Source organism: Gymnodraco acuticeps, unplaced genomic scaffold (assembly GCF_902827175.1).
Source record: "Gymnodraco acuticeps unplaced genomic scaffold, fGymAcu1.1, whole genome shotgun sequence".
Taxonomy (NCBI): Eukaryota; Metazoa; Chordata; class Actinopteri; order Perciformes; family Bathydraconidae; genus Gymnodraco; species Gymnodraco acuticeps.
Window position 1 is genome coordinate 1,483,497 of NW_022992265.1, and position 15,995 is coordinate 1,499,491.

General features: G+C 41.5%; 1 protein-coding gene across 12 annotated transcripts in view; it reads right to left on the minus strand.

The window, feature by feature from the left end:
- Positions 1–15,995, minus strand: part of robo2 (roundabout, axon guidance receptor, homolog 2 (Drosophila)) — a 284,651-nt gene that overhangs the window by 6,914 nt on the left and 261,742 nt on the right. For 9 of the 12 annotated variants that reach the window (XM_034207215.1, XM_034207223.1, XM_034207212.1 and 6 more), the window contains 6 exons: positions 13,237–13,364; positions 12,139–12,411; positions 11,178–11,303; positions 6,486–6,645; positions 4,214–4,477; positions 2,899–3,116 (listed from right to left, as the gene is read on the minus strand). In XM_034207215.1, coding sequence (XP_034063106.1) covers positions 2,899–3,116; positions 4,214–4,477; positions 6,486–6,645; positions 11,178–11,303; positions 12,139–12,411; positions 13,237–13,364 — 1,169 coding nt within the window. The remainder of the gene's footprint in view (positions 1–2,898; positions 3,117–4,213; positions 4,478–6,485; positions 6,646–11,177; positions 11,304–12,138; positions 12,412–13,236; positions 13,365–15,995) is intronic. The other 3 variants (XM_034207224.1, XM_034207222.1, XM_034207217.1) reach the window with 1 other exon arrangement.

Genomic DNA, 15,995 nt, shown 5'->3' on the forward strand with positions numbered 1-15,995 from the left:
GGCTAAGGATGGAGGGGGAGCAAAGGGGACAAAAAGTTAGCAGCAGGATTTATTAAAAGGTCATTTTGAATCAAAGGGTGGCATAATCATGGCCGGTGTGGTTGGCAGAGTTCAGAGATTCAAATGAACACAATAAATAAATACTGTATAGTATGTGCAGTATTAAAAATGGAGTTTCACAGATTACAGTTTCAAACTAAACTTGGTAATATAATTGTTTTTGTTTTTTTTATGCACAAACCCCCCTCAAAGGGTTTTCCAACTTCTCCATCTCTGAGTTGCTGTATACCTAAAACCCTATGACTGAAAGAGGTGGTTACTCAGTCACTGGATGTGAAGGAATTGCACATTCAACGGCTAAAGTTGCAACAGATTTTCACTCCTATTGCAGTAAAAATGTGTCAGACTAATGGAAACTTTTATAAAATATAAGCTTGCATAAGGTAGAGAACCCCTTACACAACCCATTTTTACAGCGCCAACTCAAATCCAAAGCAGTAACTACTTCGAACCCTTCATCTTATCGAGCCATTTTCTTTGAAATTCTTTTCTAAGAGTTTTTCTCTAAGAAAGAAAGACAGCAATTCCACCGGGTCCAATCCTCCCACAAAGCATAGAGCAGATATTGAAGTATAGGCAGAGCCAGCCGAAGCACTGAAGCTTCCAACTCCTCCGGCTCAGCGAAGGAACACTGCCTCAGCAAATCACATCACAGAATGACTTTTCAGTTGCACTAACTGCCACTTTCTGCTGCTGAACCTCTGGAGCACTTCCATTCTCAGAAATAGCAGTCCAATCAAACTGTGATCATTGTCAGATAATTTGATAAAAATTCAATCAAGTTTCTCTTTTGCCATAGAAATGTGTTAGTTTTTTTCTTTTCGCACCAAACAAAGATTTGCACTACATGTCTGTCATTTTATCATGTGTTAAACCAGAGCAATAGGCCAAGCCATGCACTCTAAAAACCACTGGCTGCTACATCCCGTGCTCCCCGCTCTGTTAGAGGAAGGCCAGTAAACGCTGAGATGGTTGGGGGGGCAGTAAAACCCAGCCCAGGTCCCTCCTAACACTAAAACTGATTTACACTGACGGAAACCCTAATCTGCATGTCGTTAAGCAGGAAAATCATTCCCCCTGACGACAAGGCGTCTCTACCTGCCGTCAGGAGACGTGACCCTGCTCCTCACAAACCTGGCAAGGCTTTATGGGAGAGTAATCGCCCAGAACAGTAGGCGTAACAGCCTCACAGCTACCACATCTCAGCTTTATACGACATATAACGCCTACACACAAGTCAGGTGATACCTATGTGTTTTACTTCATCTCTTTTGCTCGAACAAGATTTAGCTCCGCAGCATTACCCACCACAATATAAGGATTTGCATTTATCTGCCCAAAACAGAATGTGCTGTTCTATCTCAGAGAATAGAATAACACTTTGGAAAGCCTGTGCAGGCAATCTGCTGGAGAAAAATGGCCCCAGAGGAGATGGCAGACTTTCTTTTCTGAGGCATCTGTGAAAACATTTGATTTACTGGCCTTTGGTTTAACATTATTAAAACAGACCTATTTCCATATTATTAAAGCAGTGACATGTCTATCAAGCAAGGCTCGACAGGAATCTCGCCCCTACCCTCCCCTATTTGTATAGCCTCAAAATGGTGGCCACAATAAATCTCATCAGTTTCCCCTTTCCTCCCTCTCTTTCCTCCCGCTATAACCATGGAGCTGCGACCGTGTCTGTGTTGTAAACCGATGGGGTGCGAGGCAGACTTGCAGAGAGATAAGAAGAAATAGTGCTGTCTTTAGAGTAATACGGTGGGGGAGAGATGCAGTAGATTAGGGCCCAGTTGCTGCTTTATATTCCTTTAAATACATCAGCAGCAGCATGTGTCAGCGTAACCAAAACCACTGTTCCATCATCCAGTGGAAATCTACTCTTTAGGGCTGCCACTGAGAGGGTATACCAACAAGCAGCGCTGTCAACCCTCTTACCTTCACACATACAGCTATAGCCATTTCTTTCCAACCTGACATTGACCAAAGATGGATTCTATTTTGTTGTATTCACAGACTTTATGGGAAGACGGATTAAATATACAGTGCCACGTAGTATCTCAACTTGCCCTAATAATGCATGATAGACAAAAAGCCACACATTATTTCAGAAATATCCCTCTAGTTTTACCCACTATTTTACAATTAGATAGTGGGGCCTGGTCAGTATAAGAGCAACAGTCCAGCACACAGCTCTGCCGCCGCAATGTCATGCCCTTCATATGTCGCCAGGACAGACGGCTGTTAAAGTTTCAGTGAGTTGTAAAAATGGAAATGGTGCCTCTAGCCAGCAAAGGAATATGCTGCACGTGAAATGTATTTCAAATCTCCGAGTGAAGATATGGGAAGCGCTGGCTCCTGTGCTATGTGCAAATTAAATCACACTCACTCGCTCCTGCTCGCCTTGCCTCTCCCTCCTCTTAATTTCCCTCTCACTATCCTGTTTAAAATTCATGGACTTTCTTATCTCTTTTTTGGAAATTATAATTATAATTCCCCGGAGTCTGCCAAAAGTGCTTACAACATTTGATTGAGGGACTCAGTAAGCATGTTCACATAACAATGTACCCATAGCAGACTGCTGAAGAACATGTCATGAACAACTATCCATTACAGGCAGACACGATGTTACAACAATGGGTATTCAATGTGTTCCCATTTCACACAGTAATAGCAACATAGTACAACATTTGCTTTGAGAAAAAAAAAAAAAAAAAAATATGATTTCATTGTACAAATGTACACAAGTAAATAGTGAATATACAAATACAGTATATTATCATATATGTACATCAACCAAGGAGCGCACAAGTAGCCACAGTTCAGACTCCAGCTTACCTGTTAAAGAGCTGTCCAGGTTGTCCATGCTAGACCCTGGTGTGTGCTCAATGCCGCGGGGATGCCTGGCTCCATAGCCTTCATCCTCCTCCTCTTCCTCTTCCTCCTCCTCATCTTCATCAGGTACGTCAGTCTCCAGGTCAGAAACCATTGTGCTCGACACGTAGCCCAATGGAGGAGCTGGAGCCTGGGGGGGGAGAGAGCCCACTTGCATGTGCCTGGGAAGAGAAAGAAAGAGTATATGACTCTGAAATCCACATGCAGTATAAAGGAATGTGGAGGAATACAGAGAGACTAAAAGGAATATTCAAATGATTGTATGCAACAGGATAGGGAGAAACTAAGACTGTATGTGGAAGTGTAGAGATCATTTTAGTGATTATTTTTTCATATGTGAAGTGCTGAATACATTTAGACAATTTCACTAATTTGAGGTTGCTGCTTGCATGCTAACACAATGACCCGCTAATTGCTGCTGTGGATGGTACAAAGGCATGCTCTCCAGGCCTGCCGACACATGGCTGTCACCTCAGTGGCAAGCCGCTCCGCTGTCAGCCGCGCTTGTTTGAGGAGCACAATGTATTTGACGCGGTTTGCAGTGGGAATTGGTTGTAATTACTGGCCCTCTGGTGTTGTCAAGGATGCTCTCTAACCAACATAGTCATTACTGGGTAACATGACATCTCCTTCCTGACAAGGCTTTCCTGTCACCCCCACCCACTTCACTGTTATGAATGAATGCCAGTCTCTCATTCTGCCCACGTTGCTGACAGAATGAGGCATGGCCTTTATCTGACTTGCATGAGCACAACAACAATGGAATGTGCCGCATGGGTGTGGGGGGAGTAAACAACCGTGGGTAAGAAATGGTGTCTCTTAGAGTGAGCAAAATACAGTAGTCGCCTAAGTGCTAGCACTGGCCCATTAAAATGAAATGATTAATGGGTTATCTCCACTGCACACACAGTTGACATGAAGAATGCAGCAGGACTGAAATAAAGTCTTGAAGCAATGCATACAGAACAGAACGTACAGTAAGCCTTTAAAAAACGGTAACAATGCATAAATTATCAACTAGGAAAATATATCTTCCAAGATTGATTGATGGATATATGTAAATTAGATAAAGACAAGTGGACTATTGAAGACTATATAGGTTCAACATGATGGGATTTATTGTCCTCATTGTAATTCATCGCCTGATAGAGAAATGATGCATCATGCTAGGTTGACTTTGAAATAGCAATGTGTTTCAAGAGGGATTGCAGCTAAATCACAGATTGGTATCATTTAGTTTTAATAATGCAGTGTTTACCATGACTGTTTTGCCATGTCCATTTGGTATGCTCTGGTCAGTTCATCCAAATGTGACTGGAGCATGGGCTGCATCTCCTCCCGAGGGGAAGGGGTGAGGGTGGCTGTGGACTGTTGTCCAAAGGACACAGCAGCCGGGGAGGATGCAACCCCCCGGATGGGCGGGGTGGGGACCCTCTCTTCCTCCTCCTCCAGCTCATCCTCCATGCCCTGGTGGAGATAGGTCTGCACCGGCATAGGCGGGCCCCAGCCGTCGCTCTCATACCTGATGAAAGAAAAGAAGATATAAATAAAAGTGTGGAATTGTATCCAATATTTATTCTAGAAATGTAATGAAAATGAAACAAAGAAAACAGCTAATCCTCATAATTAGGGAGCTAAAATCAGAGGATGTTTTTCATTTATTTTCACTTTTTTAATTAAATCTAAAATATTTAGATTATTTGTTTTATTTTGTATTAGATTTAAATTTTTGTATTGATGATTGACTAATTGTTGAGGCTCTTATCATCTACAACATCTATATTGAAGAATATAAGTCACCACAACAAAAAAAGCTAAATACATCAGACAAATTAAACGCAGCACATTTATTCAAAAGCTATGCTTGATAAAGGAAATAGGAAAATATGTGTGGACACACAGATCCACACAATGGTATGTGATATTGTCAATGTTAATGAAAAGGGAGGGAATAGCATACATATATATTTTAATGCACATTCCTATCTAACAGAGCTTTGTGACCTTGTCTAACTTTTGAAACAGCCTTGAGTGGAATTATGGAGGTAGTCAGGCCTCACTTTCTCCTAGCTGTGGTTATACATGCTGAAATAATACCAGTCATAAAGAAAATGTTCATTAAATAAATTTGTCAGTGCACACGCCATAGGACATAACTGTTTTAATCTGCAGCCATTAAGAGCAGCCTGAGATTTACAGCGCACAGGAGTCTTCATTTGCCAGAAAGCCTATTAAAGTAGATGACTTTCTCAGATTGGAGGTGGGAGTAAGAGGACATGGCACCTATTGGACCAAAGACAGACACACACTTAAATAAGCCTCTGTTACTTTGTTCCAACAGTATTGTATGTCTGAGCTTCTGTTTGATTCATCAAACTAAATTAAATGTTAGAAATGTGTCATGTGATTTTGAAGTAATGTGATTAAAGTAATGACATGATTATTATTGCATCAAACATCCATACAAAATATGGCAGCTTTTTTACATTTAATTCAGACTAAGAGGTGGATAGAGCTGTGATGGTAAAGCTACCTCCCTCTGTGTCTTGCTGCTCCCTTTATGAAACAATGCAATTATAATTGTTTCCCACTATGGAATTCAGAAAATAGATTAATCTCAAACCATCTGTGTGTCTACACGCTAGTAGCAGCAGGAGACTGCTCAAACATTGTTGTTTTTCTCCTCCATTTATTTTCCAGTCATGAAGTCTTCAGATTGAAGACAGGAACAGCAGATAGTTTGATCTGCAGCCATCTGTATATGAGTTTTTGTGTTAGAGCCTGTGTAAGTGAGAATGTGTGTATCTGGCTGCCTGTGGAGACCATACCCACATTGATCCTTCCTTTTTCTCCAGATGTACACTAGTACAGTAATTAGCTGCAGAGAAAACAGAGCTGAACCCTCTTATTGTACACAGCAATGTGTGGTGTACCTTACTTTGGCACCCACTGTCTAGTTTCTCTATTACCGATGTAGTACTCTTCAGAGGAGAAGACATACAATAATGGCAAAATACAAGCTGCATACAAGTATTGGATAGTATTGGATATATATAAACCTGTACTGTATAATACTCTAAGCATTTACCCAAATGTACCTACATTTACTCTAAATATAAAAACCTAATATACATCTAAATGAAGCTATGTAAGTAAAAAAAAGGATGTGATTTTAAGAAGAAACATATATGTCAGAATTGCATGATTATTCTTGGAAACTGAAAGTTGTGTACATAAAAATAAGATTAAACACGGCTTGAAATGTCTTAAAAAAATACATGAGATAGATACACAGATTAACAAACATCTGAACATATTTAGTCATATTGTGTGTGTGTGTGTGTGTGTGTGTGTGTGTTTCTGCTCCTTGCTTTTAGCCTTTTGGATTCCCTGTCTGCTCTTGCCCTATGTTCCAGGATTTAAGATGCCATCAAAAGGTAAAACTAAAACAGCAAAACCTGGCAAGTTTCATCATGTGCTAAACAGAATAACAGAACAGAATAATGTATTTGTGTGTGTAGTAGACATACCCTCCTCCTTCATGAAGCTCATTGGGATAAAGGTCCATTTCAGTGCCAGGGAGTGGGTGAATAGGGGGAGGGGGGAGGGGGACATTGGCCCAGTTGGATCCATTGGCTTTAGTTGGTTTGGAGCCACCCTTGGTCTTCTTCTTCTTCCCTCCCTTTCCACCTACAAAAGGAAATAATGCATTAAGAGACACAGTCATTGAAAATTAGATTGCAAAAGAAAATCAATTACAAACTAATAAACAAGGGGGATAGCATTGCAAATTACAGCAGCTGCTTTTGTCATGTAACAAATGTGTATGGAGAAGAAACTCAATTTAGTCCAAACATACTACTTAGATTACAGATCGATTTGGACTTCAACATATCCTCAGAAAATAGTCCACAAATTCAAAAACAAGATTTCAATGCCTGTCAGTGCTTACATAGAAAAGCTCAAGGTTGCTGGATGAAAAGCTTCCATTGATTAATTGGCTAAAAAGCCTCAAATCACCATAGAAACAGGAAAGAACGGCAGTAAACGAGGTTGAGACAGACCTTTGTGCCCCACCCATCCCTCAGTGTCCCCTTTCACACTAGGCTTTGGGTTCCACAATGAAATATCTCACTTCACAGCATCATCATAATGAATGGCTTGTGTAGTGTCAGTGTGTCCCTAATGGAATTCACTGAGAGTCTATTACTACTTTCATTTATTTTATTACACCGGAGAGCCGCTAACCCCATCCATTTCCACTCATATCCCTTCAACCCCAGATTCTCCTCTGTCCCATCCATCTTTATAAATCTGCCAGCCTGGTCAATACTGGGTTTTATACGATTTGGTCACAGTGGGAGAAACCTATATTTCTTTCAAACGCATTTGACTTCAAGCACAAATCTGTTTTTAAGTTGAAATATATACACCATACACATATTCCTGGAAATAGGAAAAGCGAATGAACATACACTGTAGTGTACATAATATGATATTTTCATGCAATTTAAAAGTGAAATCCTTTTTTGGTCTGATGTTTATAAACATTTGACAGCTGTTTTTGCAATTTAAGGATTAAAAAATATCAAGAAAAGAAACCTGTTTTTGGATGGTTGCTACATTTTTACCAGCTCATACTCGTTACACACTGGAGGAAACTCAGGAAATGTTCCGACTGTTAACAATTCAGACTACTACAGGCCTGTAGTACTGGTGTCATGTCCACATCACTTGGTAAAACATGATTGTTTTCCCCCTCATTTTAGAGCTATAATAATTATTTCCATTATCAATTCAATATTATGTTGTACCATTTATTTTGGAGCGTTTATGTGTAAAAAAATAATATTATTTCTATCATGACTCTTTTTTCAAATAAAAGAGGAGTACAGAGAAAGACTACACAGTATTTGCATGTGCAAATCCATTTGTGGCACTACCAGTAAACACTTAACATCTCAATCCTGGAAATGCCACTAACTGACGTCACCAGCCACAGACTAGTGAAAGCCGTCTTTGGAAACTCTGTTGAACACATTTGTATCTGTCAACTGTTGGTTAGCCTCCCTCTGCCAAAGGCCTGTAATCGCTTTTCCCGAGTGCCACAAAAAAGCTGCCCATACTGCATCTTGTGCATTGTAAAATAATGCTCTCTAATGTAATCTAATAAACTGACTTGAGTCAGGCTTGGTTAAAAGTAGATAACTGTCATCAAAATAAACTTACGGAGGCAATGAGGTACATTTGTATTGATTCTCATGGAAGCCAGATGGCAAATAAACTAAAAGACTCTGCCCAATGATGTTTTCAAGTCCAGAAAATGATGATTATGTTACTATTATGAGTCTTATACTAGGAGGAATACAAAAGCACTTCAAGGATGTTCATGCTAAAGATGCTAGGGCAGGGGAGGACATATCCGGGATGATGAGATAGAAGCTATGTCAAAATAAGATTAATAAAGAATAGAAGTAATAAAAGAAACAACTGTAAGCCAAGCAGCACCAGCGTATAGTCTGAAAGTAATTGGGTTTCCTAAGCATACCTCTGGGCTTGACTTTTACCAATAAATGGTGAGCTGACGTGATTCTTCAATCATCCTTAGCCCTTCCACACGAGACCAGTCATCAATATTGTAAATGAGCCTCTTCTAGGGAAAGATGGTCTGGCATTGAAATTACAACAGCTCACCCCAAATATGAAAAATACAGAGAGAGAGGCTGTGGCTAGGAGCTATACATGAGTTACACAAGAACCCATCTCCTCTGACAAAACTGGGCCTCTCTTCAAAGGGGAACTTAAACTAAATATAGATTCAGCATTGTGTATTTATACCCAAGGTTTGGGCGCTTCCAGCCTAAAACTGTAGGGCTGCATGGCCTTGAGCTTGCTCTGTTTTTATTGGGTGCGTCAATGCTGTGGAAGAAAGCCACAGAGCAGCGACTCTAGAAGGACTATGTAGCCATATATATCTTATGGGAATGGGAGAATCATTTCAAAAAAGGCATCAAAATAACTGAAAATCATGTTTTATCTTTTTTTTAATTCAGTGTAGAACAACAAGAACAACATGAGGTGAGATGCAACATATAAGGAGAGTGCAGGAGCACGACAGGTCGCACATAACATCGCCATCGGACTTGACATACTAAAGCAGTGCTTCTCAAAGTGTGGTCCGCGGACCACTGGTGGTCCGTAAGCGCCCCTAGTGGTCCGTGAGTATATTGCAAAAATTTCACATTTTTAATTAATTAATTAATTAAAGTTTTCCGCACTCTCGCAGGAATATCTCCGCAATGGAGCGAGCTTAAGTTTAACTTTCGATTGCATGATATAACCCAGATAAACACCTTCATCACACATTTTGCCACTTGTTTGTACAATTTTCAGGCGATTTGTAAAAAACGATGTGTTTTTGGATATTTGTGGAGTTAGGTGGTCCGCGAGTGTTTTTTTATTGGTTAAGTGGTCCTTGGTATGAAAAAGTTTGAGAAACACTGTACTAAAGGAATCATAGACAGTCTGAGTGTGAGGGAAGTGTCGAGTCTTCAGGGTCTCAATCTGCTGCAGGAAACACAGAAAACACCAGCTACCTCTTTTTCGCTACACTAAGAAAGGTTTTAATGAGCAGCTTCATGTCCCCAGTGGAGATCCATGCTGCCATGAAAGCTACTCTATTTCTGTTCCTTTTCATCCTGCTCTCCTCCCTCAGACCTGACATTCATTATTCCTTCCATCTCCTCAGAGGCAGAGCAAGGCACGGTAACTTCAACTCCCCCCCTTCAATTGCTGAGTTTACTTTGGATGAACCAAACCTGAGCTTGTGCTGATTCAAAATTCCATCCCACTTGTGATAAATAGTACACATTACACCACATGTCATATATCAGAAACTAATGTAAGTGCTTATCTCTTGTTTCAGGTGCCCACTGATTATTGTTTTTTGTGAACTTAATTTTCATATTAAAATTGCAAAGTTGTTTCACAAAACTCTCTGAAATAGATTAAAGCCTACAGTAGATCCAATACCATATATATTGCTCTTAAGAATATTGAGGAATATGCTTTTTTGCTATCTTGCTTAGAGTTAAAAGAATACTAGCAACGATGGACAATTGAGCATAGTTGTTTCTTGCTACTCCCAATCGTTATGCTAAGCTAAGCTAACAGTCTGCTGGCGAGTGGGCAGAGGAGACTGGAATAAATATTCTAATCTAAATCTCGGCAAAAAAATGAATGAGCATATTCCCCACAATGTCGACCAATTCTTTCAAAGCATTTGTGAATTATATTGTGCAGGGATCTTTCTTGTTAATTGTGTTTCTCTTCATCTCATGAAATTATAATAGAGCATGTGCTAAGCCCAGTCAGAGCCATCAGTACCAAGCGTGTCTATGGGAAGGTCTGTAAAGCATGGCCACTTCATATCCTTCTCTGCGGCCCACTGTGTGACGGAGTATTGAATTACAGACCAGTTAAGGCAGTGGCTTGTAACTGGATAAAAGAGGAGAGTGTAGGGGAGGAAGGCAGAGGGCTGCCTTGGTGTCCTATAAATGACATTGTAATTCTGTGAACATGGGTTTTAGTGTAGTCAGCCACCATTAGCGGAAGAAGGAAAAAGGGAGGTATTTTTGCCACTTTACCTAGCCAAGCATCTCTAATGGTGTGTGTGTGTGTGTGTGTGTGTATATATATAGTCCACTCTGTCTGAAAGACTCCCTCTACCTCTATTCCTGTCTGCGCACTCAAAAAGAGACAAAGCCTTTACAAGGACTGGCGCTGATGGCAGAAACCCCGCATTGGCACTTGCAGCTATATTCTTTCACAAGATCAGATTAGTAATATTTTTCTGTCTAACTTAAAAGTCCCTGTTTTGTTTATGCTCCAATAAACTATTGACTCCTACCCAATATCACAACATGGCTTCTTGTTCTACTGAACATATATATGCATAAAAGTCACCAATACAATACATGTATCCATAACAGCATCAATCATTCACATGTAATGATCTGTAAGCAGTGGGAGCTGAGTGTGCAATGTGTCTCGGGCGAGGGAGAGGGACTGTGCTTAAAATATTTTTCTTAGATGTCAGGTTAGTTCATGCAAATTGCAGATCAATAAAGCAATGAAGACACCAGTCAATCATTAAGTCAAGCTGCAGAGCCCTACAGAGTGACCTAGTTTGTTTTTTGAAATTCTCTGCTGTGTAAACCAACCTGAGAGACTGCCGCTTCGCTCTGAGCTGTTGTGAGAGCTGGTGGTGCTGAAATCTTGTGATTGGTTGTGTGGGATTCTATTAGACAATCCTTCGGCCAATCGGTAGTCAGGTATGAAAAGGAGGGCTACAGTGGGGGTTAAAGGGCAGAAATCACAGTGGCATCAGGTGATTGGCAGTTAGCACAAGCACATGCAAACATGCAGTTAGAGCATTTAGGCAAGCAGGATATATTCAGGATTGAAACATACACCAGGGAGCACATGTTCAACCTTTCACTCCCTTTCTGATTTGCATGCAACCGACTGTGCATTGGCAGGACACATTTGGATGTGTTGATGATTTAAAAAACATAGCGCTAATTTTTGAATCAATTTTCAGTTGAAAAAACGAGTCGATAGCGAAGCTCTTAATTAAATATTTGCACCCCTTCAGAGAGATTTCATCATACTTAATCATATGTGATATTACTTAGAATACAGCCGAGGAATACTCATTACACCTAAAGTATGAAACTCCACTAGGCTTTAAAAAATCCTGCATCAAATCCACGGTAATTCATTTGGATTATTTTATTAAACATTAGTCAAGCTAAAATGGATTGGCAATTACTCGGACACTGAAGGAGGAGTAGTACTATCATGAAAATACAGCAAGAAAAGGGATGGATGACTTAACTACTCCTTCATGAGATGTTTATTCAACCTTGGAAAGTAACCAAGATGATGGCTGATGGGAAAAATTACTATTTTTTAAGACAAACTCCCTGAGCCACAGTTTGTTTAGAAAGGTTACAGAGACTTTGATGGATAAGTTCAAACTCCAAATGGTCTTCTTGTTAAAATGTGTGGCTTTTAACCTGTTAAATCATGTTGTTTTTGATGTAATAGAATAAGAACCATCTCTAGGTAACAACATCCCCGAGATGGCTGTGAACACATGATTTCCGCAGTGTGGCTTACTGTTGTTGCAGGAGTTCTTGTCAGGCAGGGCGTACCCCAGGTTGGCCATCTCCTGCTTGGCCTGGAGGGAGGCCTTCCACTGGGCCTCGGGCAGGTCCACCGCCAGCTCGTGGATGCTGCTGGAGTGGAGAATCTGGCTGGTGGCATAGGGAGTGGCCTGGGATGTTTGGCCAGGGCTGTTGTAGTTGGCTTTGGTGGTGAAGTCTATGCTGCTGTAGATGGCTCCATCAGAGAGCATGGTGCCACTCTTATCTCCTTGCCCAGTGGGAAGATCTGAAAAAGAGAAAAAGTGTGTGTGTCAGGGGGGTTATGTGATAGCTCAGCTGTAACCCTGGAGTAATTCAATACATATTTATTTGCTGATAAATAGAAGAGGGTTAGCAATGTAGTGACATGAGATTCAAGTGCACATGGTCCCGGTGTGTTATGGAATTACAGTCTGATTACAGTCTGGGTGTTTGTGCTTTTAGGTCAGCTCACATGATACAAACCGCACGTAACAGGTTTGTTTCATCAAAACAAACAATAGAATCCCAGTTAGATTTCACGTGCTTCCTTTCTCTGTTCATAAACACGGGGGATTATGCTGCGGCTCTGCATGTGTGTGTGATGACAGAGGAAGGGAGGGAGGGAAAGCTAGGGAGAGCAGACTCTCCTCATGGCGCGTTTGCATGCCCAGTGAAGGGGAGATGATGTAGAGCCATGGCGGAAGTGTCCGCATCTGCGCCAGTCAAGCTGCGCCTGTCCTTCACGACTGGCTGCTCAAGACCATCCTTTCAAACACCCGCCCACCCCCTGCTCCTCTGCCGTCTCTCCCTGCACATTCCCTCGATCTGAGGTATGGGCTATGACACCAGGCTGGACTGTTTGCCATTACTCAGCCTGGTGACAGGGGAGGCCTGCTGTTAATGCTCTAGCTGTCCTCTGATGTGATATATAAATATATACCCAGGCACACGTGTGATATGCATATGTATACATCTTGGATACATGATGAAGAACAGGAGCTCACGTAGAACAGAATGGAAGGCAGGCCATCATCTTTCATCTCCTAAAGTCTTTTTATCAGAGCACCTTGGGAAGCACCGGGGCACTTACCTCCTCGGCCAAAGTTACTCAGGTCATTGGGTCCCCCGGAGCTGCTGTTGACTGGCAGGCTGGTGGCAGGCCAAGAGTCCGCTAACCAGGGGTAACCTGGGTCACTGGAATTTAGCAAGCCCGGCCGGCTAGGCAGAAACAGAGGGTAAAAGACTAGATTAAAATGAAGCTGTGAAATTACTATAATATGTACAAAATAACATCCCTCATTACTTATCGTGCATAGTTTATTTCTGCATTATGTTACAGGATTCCCAAATTAAACAACCAAAACATGACAGCAATCAGCAGCGAGGCAATATGCAGACAACAAAACAAAAACATATATAAACATGTTATTCTCTGCACGAGAATGTGTGTTTGTGTGAGATAAGCTTGCCATAAGCCTCTGAAGCTAATGAAACACTTCTGTGATATGAAGAAATACTGTACGGATACATTTCGTCTCACAAAGTTGGAATTCCTTCAGGCAAACACAGCCCTTTATTTCTCTGTTTCTCCTGCTGTGTCTTTGTCACATTCCCTGAGTTATCAACGGAAAAGCCCACTGTGGAGACACTAATGCATGCATTTGCTCTCAGCACACACGTGCAGCAGTGCACGCTGATACACACACGTACATTTCCTTATTCATTAATATCTTGTACGTTCTGCTGTGTTTTCCCATTAACCCCTCGTGGTGATGTCCAGACAGTCTAAATCTTATTTGATGAGACCTCAAAACTCGTCCCTATCCCCACCATGGTGCCCCCGACCCACTTGTGGGGTGCCTGCATATGGTAGAGGGCAGTGCCATTTAACAGGTGTTGTGTCCCTCCTGAGGGGGTGAGAACCATAAAAAGCAGCCATTAAGACTTTAACCTGTCATGGGTGACTGCTGAGAGGCCATTAGGACCACTTTACTGTACAATCACGTCTGAGGCTCGTTACCATGGATAACACAGATGGAGTTAAATGAGAATGAGAGATTAGGTTAAATGTCTTTGTCTCTGTGTCAATTCCTTGAAACATCATAACCTATTTTCTTTCATTTACTATCCATTGACATTATTGACATGTAACAGAAATGTAACAATGTATGATTGAATTTTACATTTTAAGCAGCCAAATACTTCCAACAAAAATATCAAAGGAGTTTTGCTGTCTCTTTTATTCATTTTCCCGTGAGAAATCACACAACGGTCAGAGCAGCACTGCATGTGTTGAAGCTGATGGCCTTGCCTCCACAGAATCACAGCACACCCCGCTGTCAGTGCCCGGCAGTGCTGTATGTAGCAGACTACAGATACACATGTGCACTCTGAGGAGCTGCAGAGCACAGTAGTTAGCAGCCTGGCTGCCTAATGGGGCTTTTTGTCTCAGCTCCAACAGGGTGACGTGTTGGCTCTGGGGGACTGGGAGAGAGTCAAGCCCTAAGGACAAGAGCAGGTAATGGGTGCGCTGCAGTCAGTTTTTCCCTCAGCCACAGGTTCTAATGAGAAGAAGGGGGAGTCCAAATGAACTGCAGCCCTGGCAAGCCCTCGCTGTGGTTCCTGAATGCCAAAACAGGCCCTCGGGGAGACAAGTCATTCAAATTGATGGCTGTGCATCAGACACATGCACTTTTATAGGGTAATACATCTCTTCCTGTCCTTCTACCTCTGTTTCTTGCTACCACGTTTCCCCACTGCCATCACTCTCTCTCGCCTTAACATCTTTCCCTAACCCTATTTCCCCCTTATACATCCAGCTCCTCTTTCTTCTATCCTCCACATTTTCAAAAGCTCAATATCTGTCATATTATAAATTCCAAAGAGCTGGAAAAAAAGGGATATACAAAAACACAAATGAAAACCTTCTAAAGTAGAAGACCATGTCTTTGTCTTGTCTCAACGCGAGTTATCCCCTTAACCCACCCCCGTATAACCATAGGATATTTAGAATGTGACTGATTACTACTGGGTATTTATATTTATAAAGGGTGTGTGTGAGTGTGTGTGTGTGTGCACGGATGTGTGTAATGGGGAGTGGATGGGGGATGTATGCTGTGTCATACATCTAATGAAAAGTCAACACCTAACTTTTAATCTCTGCCCAACCCAAGATGGATGGCAACCTTGGCAGATAAAATTTGATTTAGAGCGTTTCCTCTTCCTATTAGACATTCCAGTTACTTGCGATGGGTTGGAAACCATAAATACTGCTGAGGATGCCTGACACTGAGCTTTCCATAAATAAGCCAAGTGAGAGATATGAATTCCAAAGCAACTTCATAAATCAGGTGTTTATGGTCATACGGACTAGTGAATGGAATGTGGATTAAAAGTCTAGACATTAGCTAACACTTAGCCCAATGAGAAACACTGATTACTTTTTAGATGAACTCTCAGAGATCATGCTGTTACTTAGCATTCAGATCCTGAGATGTAAAGGAATCTCCATAGCAACAGTTTTAGTAAAACCTGTTCGCTGCGATGCTCAGCCCATTTTCCCTGCCTATAAAAGGGCTCTGCTTTGCTAAAACATTGATCAGTGCCGTGGTATGAAGTTATTTCTACCTCTCATTACCATCTCCCTATTGGCACGGGATAAGGAATGAGCCTTTATCGGCTTTTATCAATTTCAATTGAGCAGCCAAAGTCAAGCCGTCCAGGTCTACCAATCTGCAGCCTATTCATCTTCCATGAATCATTTATTTTGTGATCGATTAAATGTAATTGTTCAGTCAGGGCAATTTGGCAGGAGCCAATGAGAAACTGAAACCAGACGCGGCTTCATTT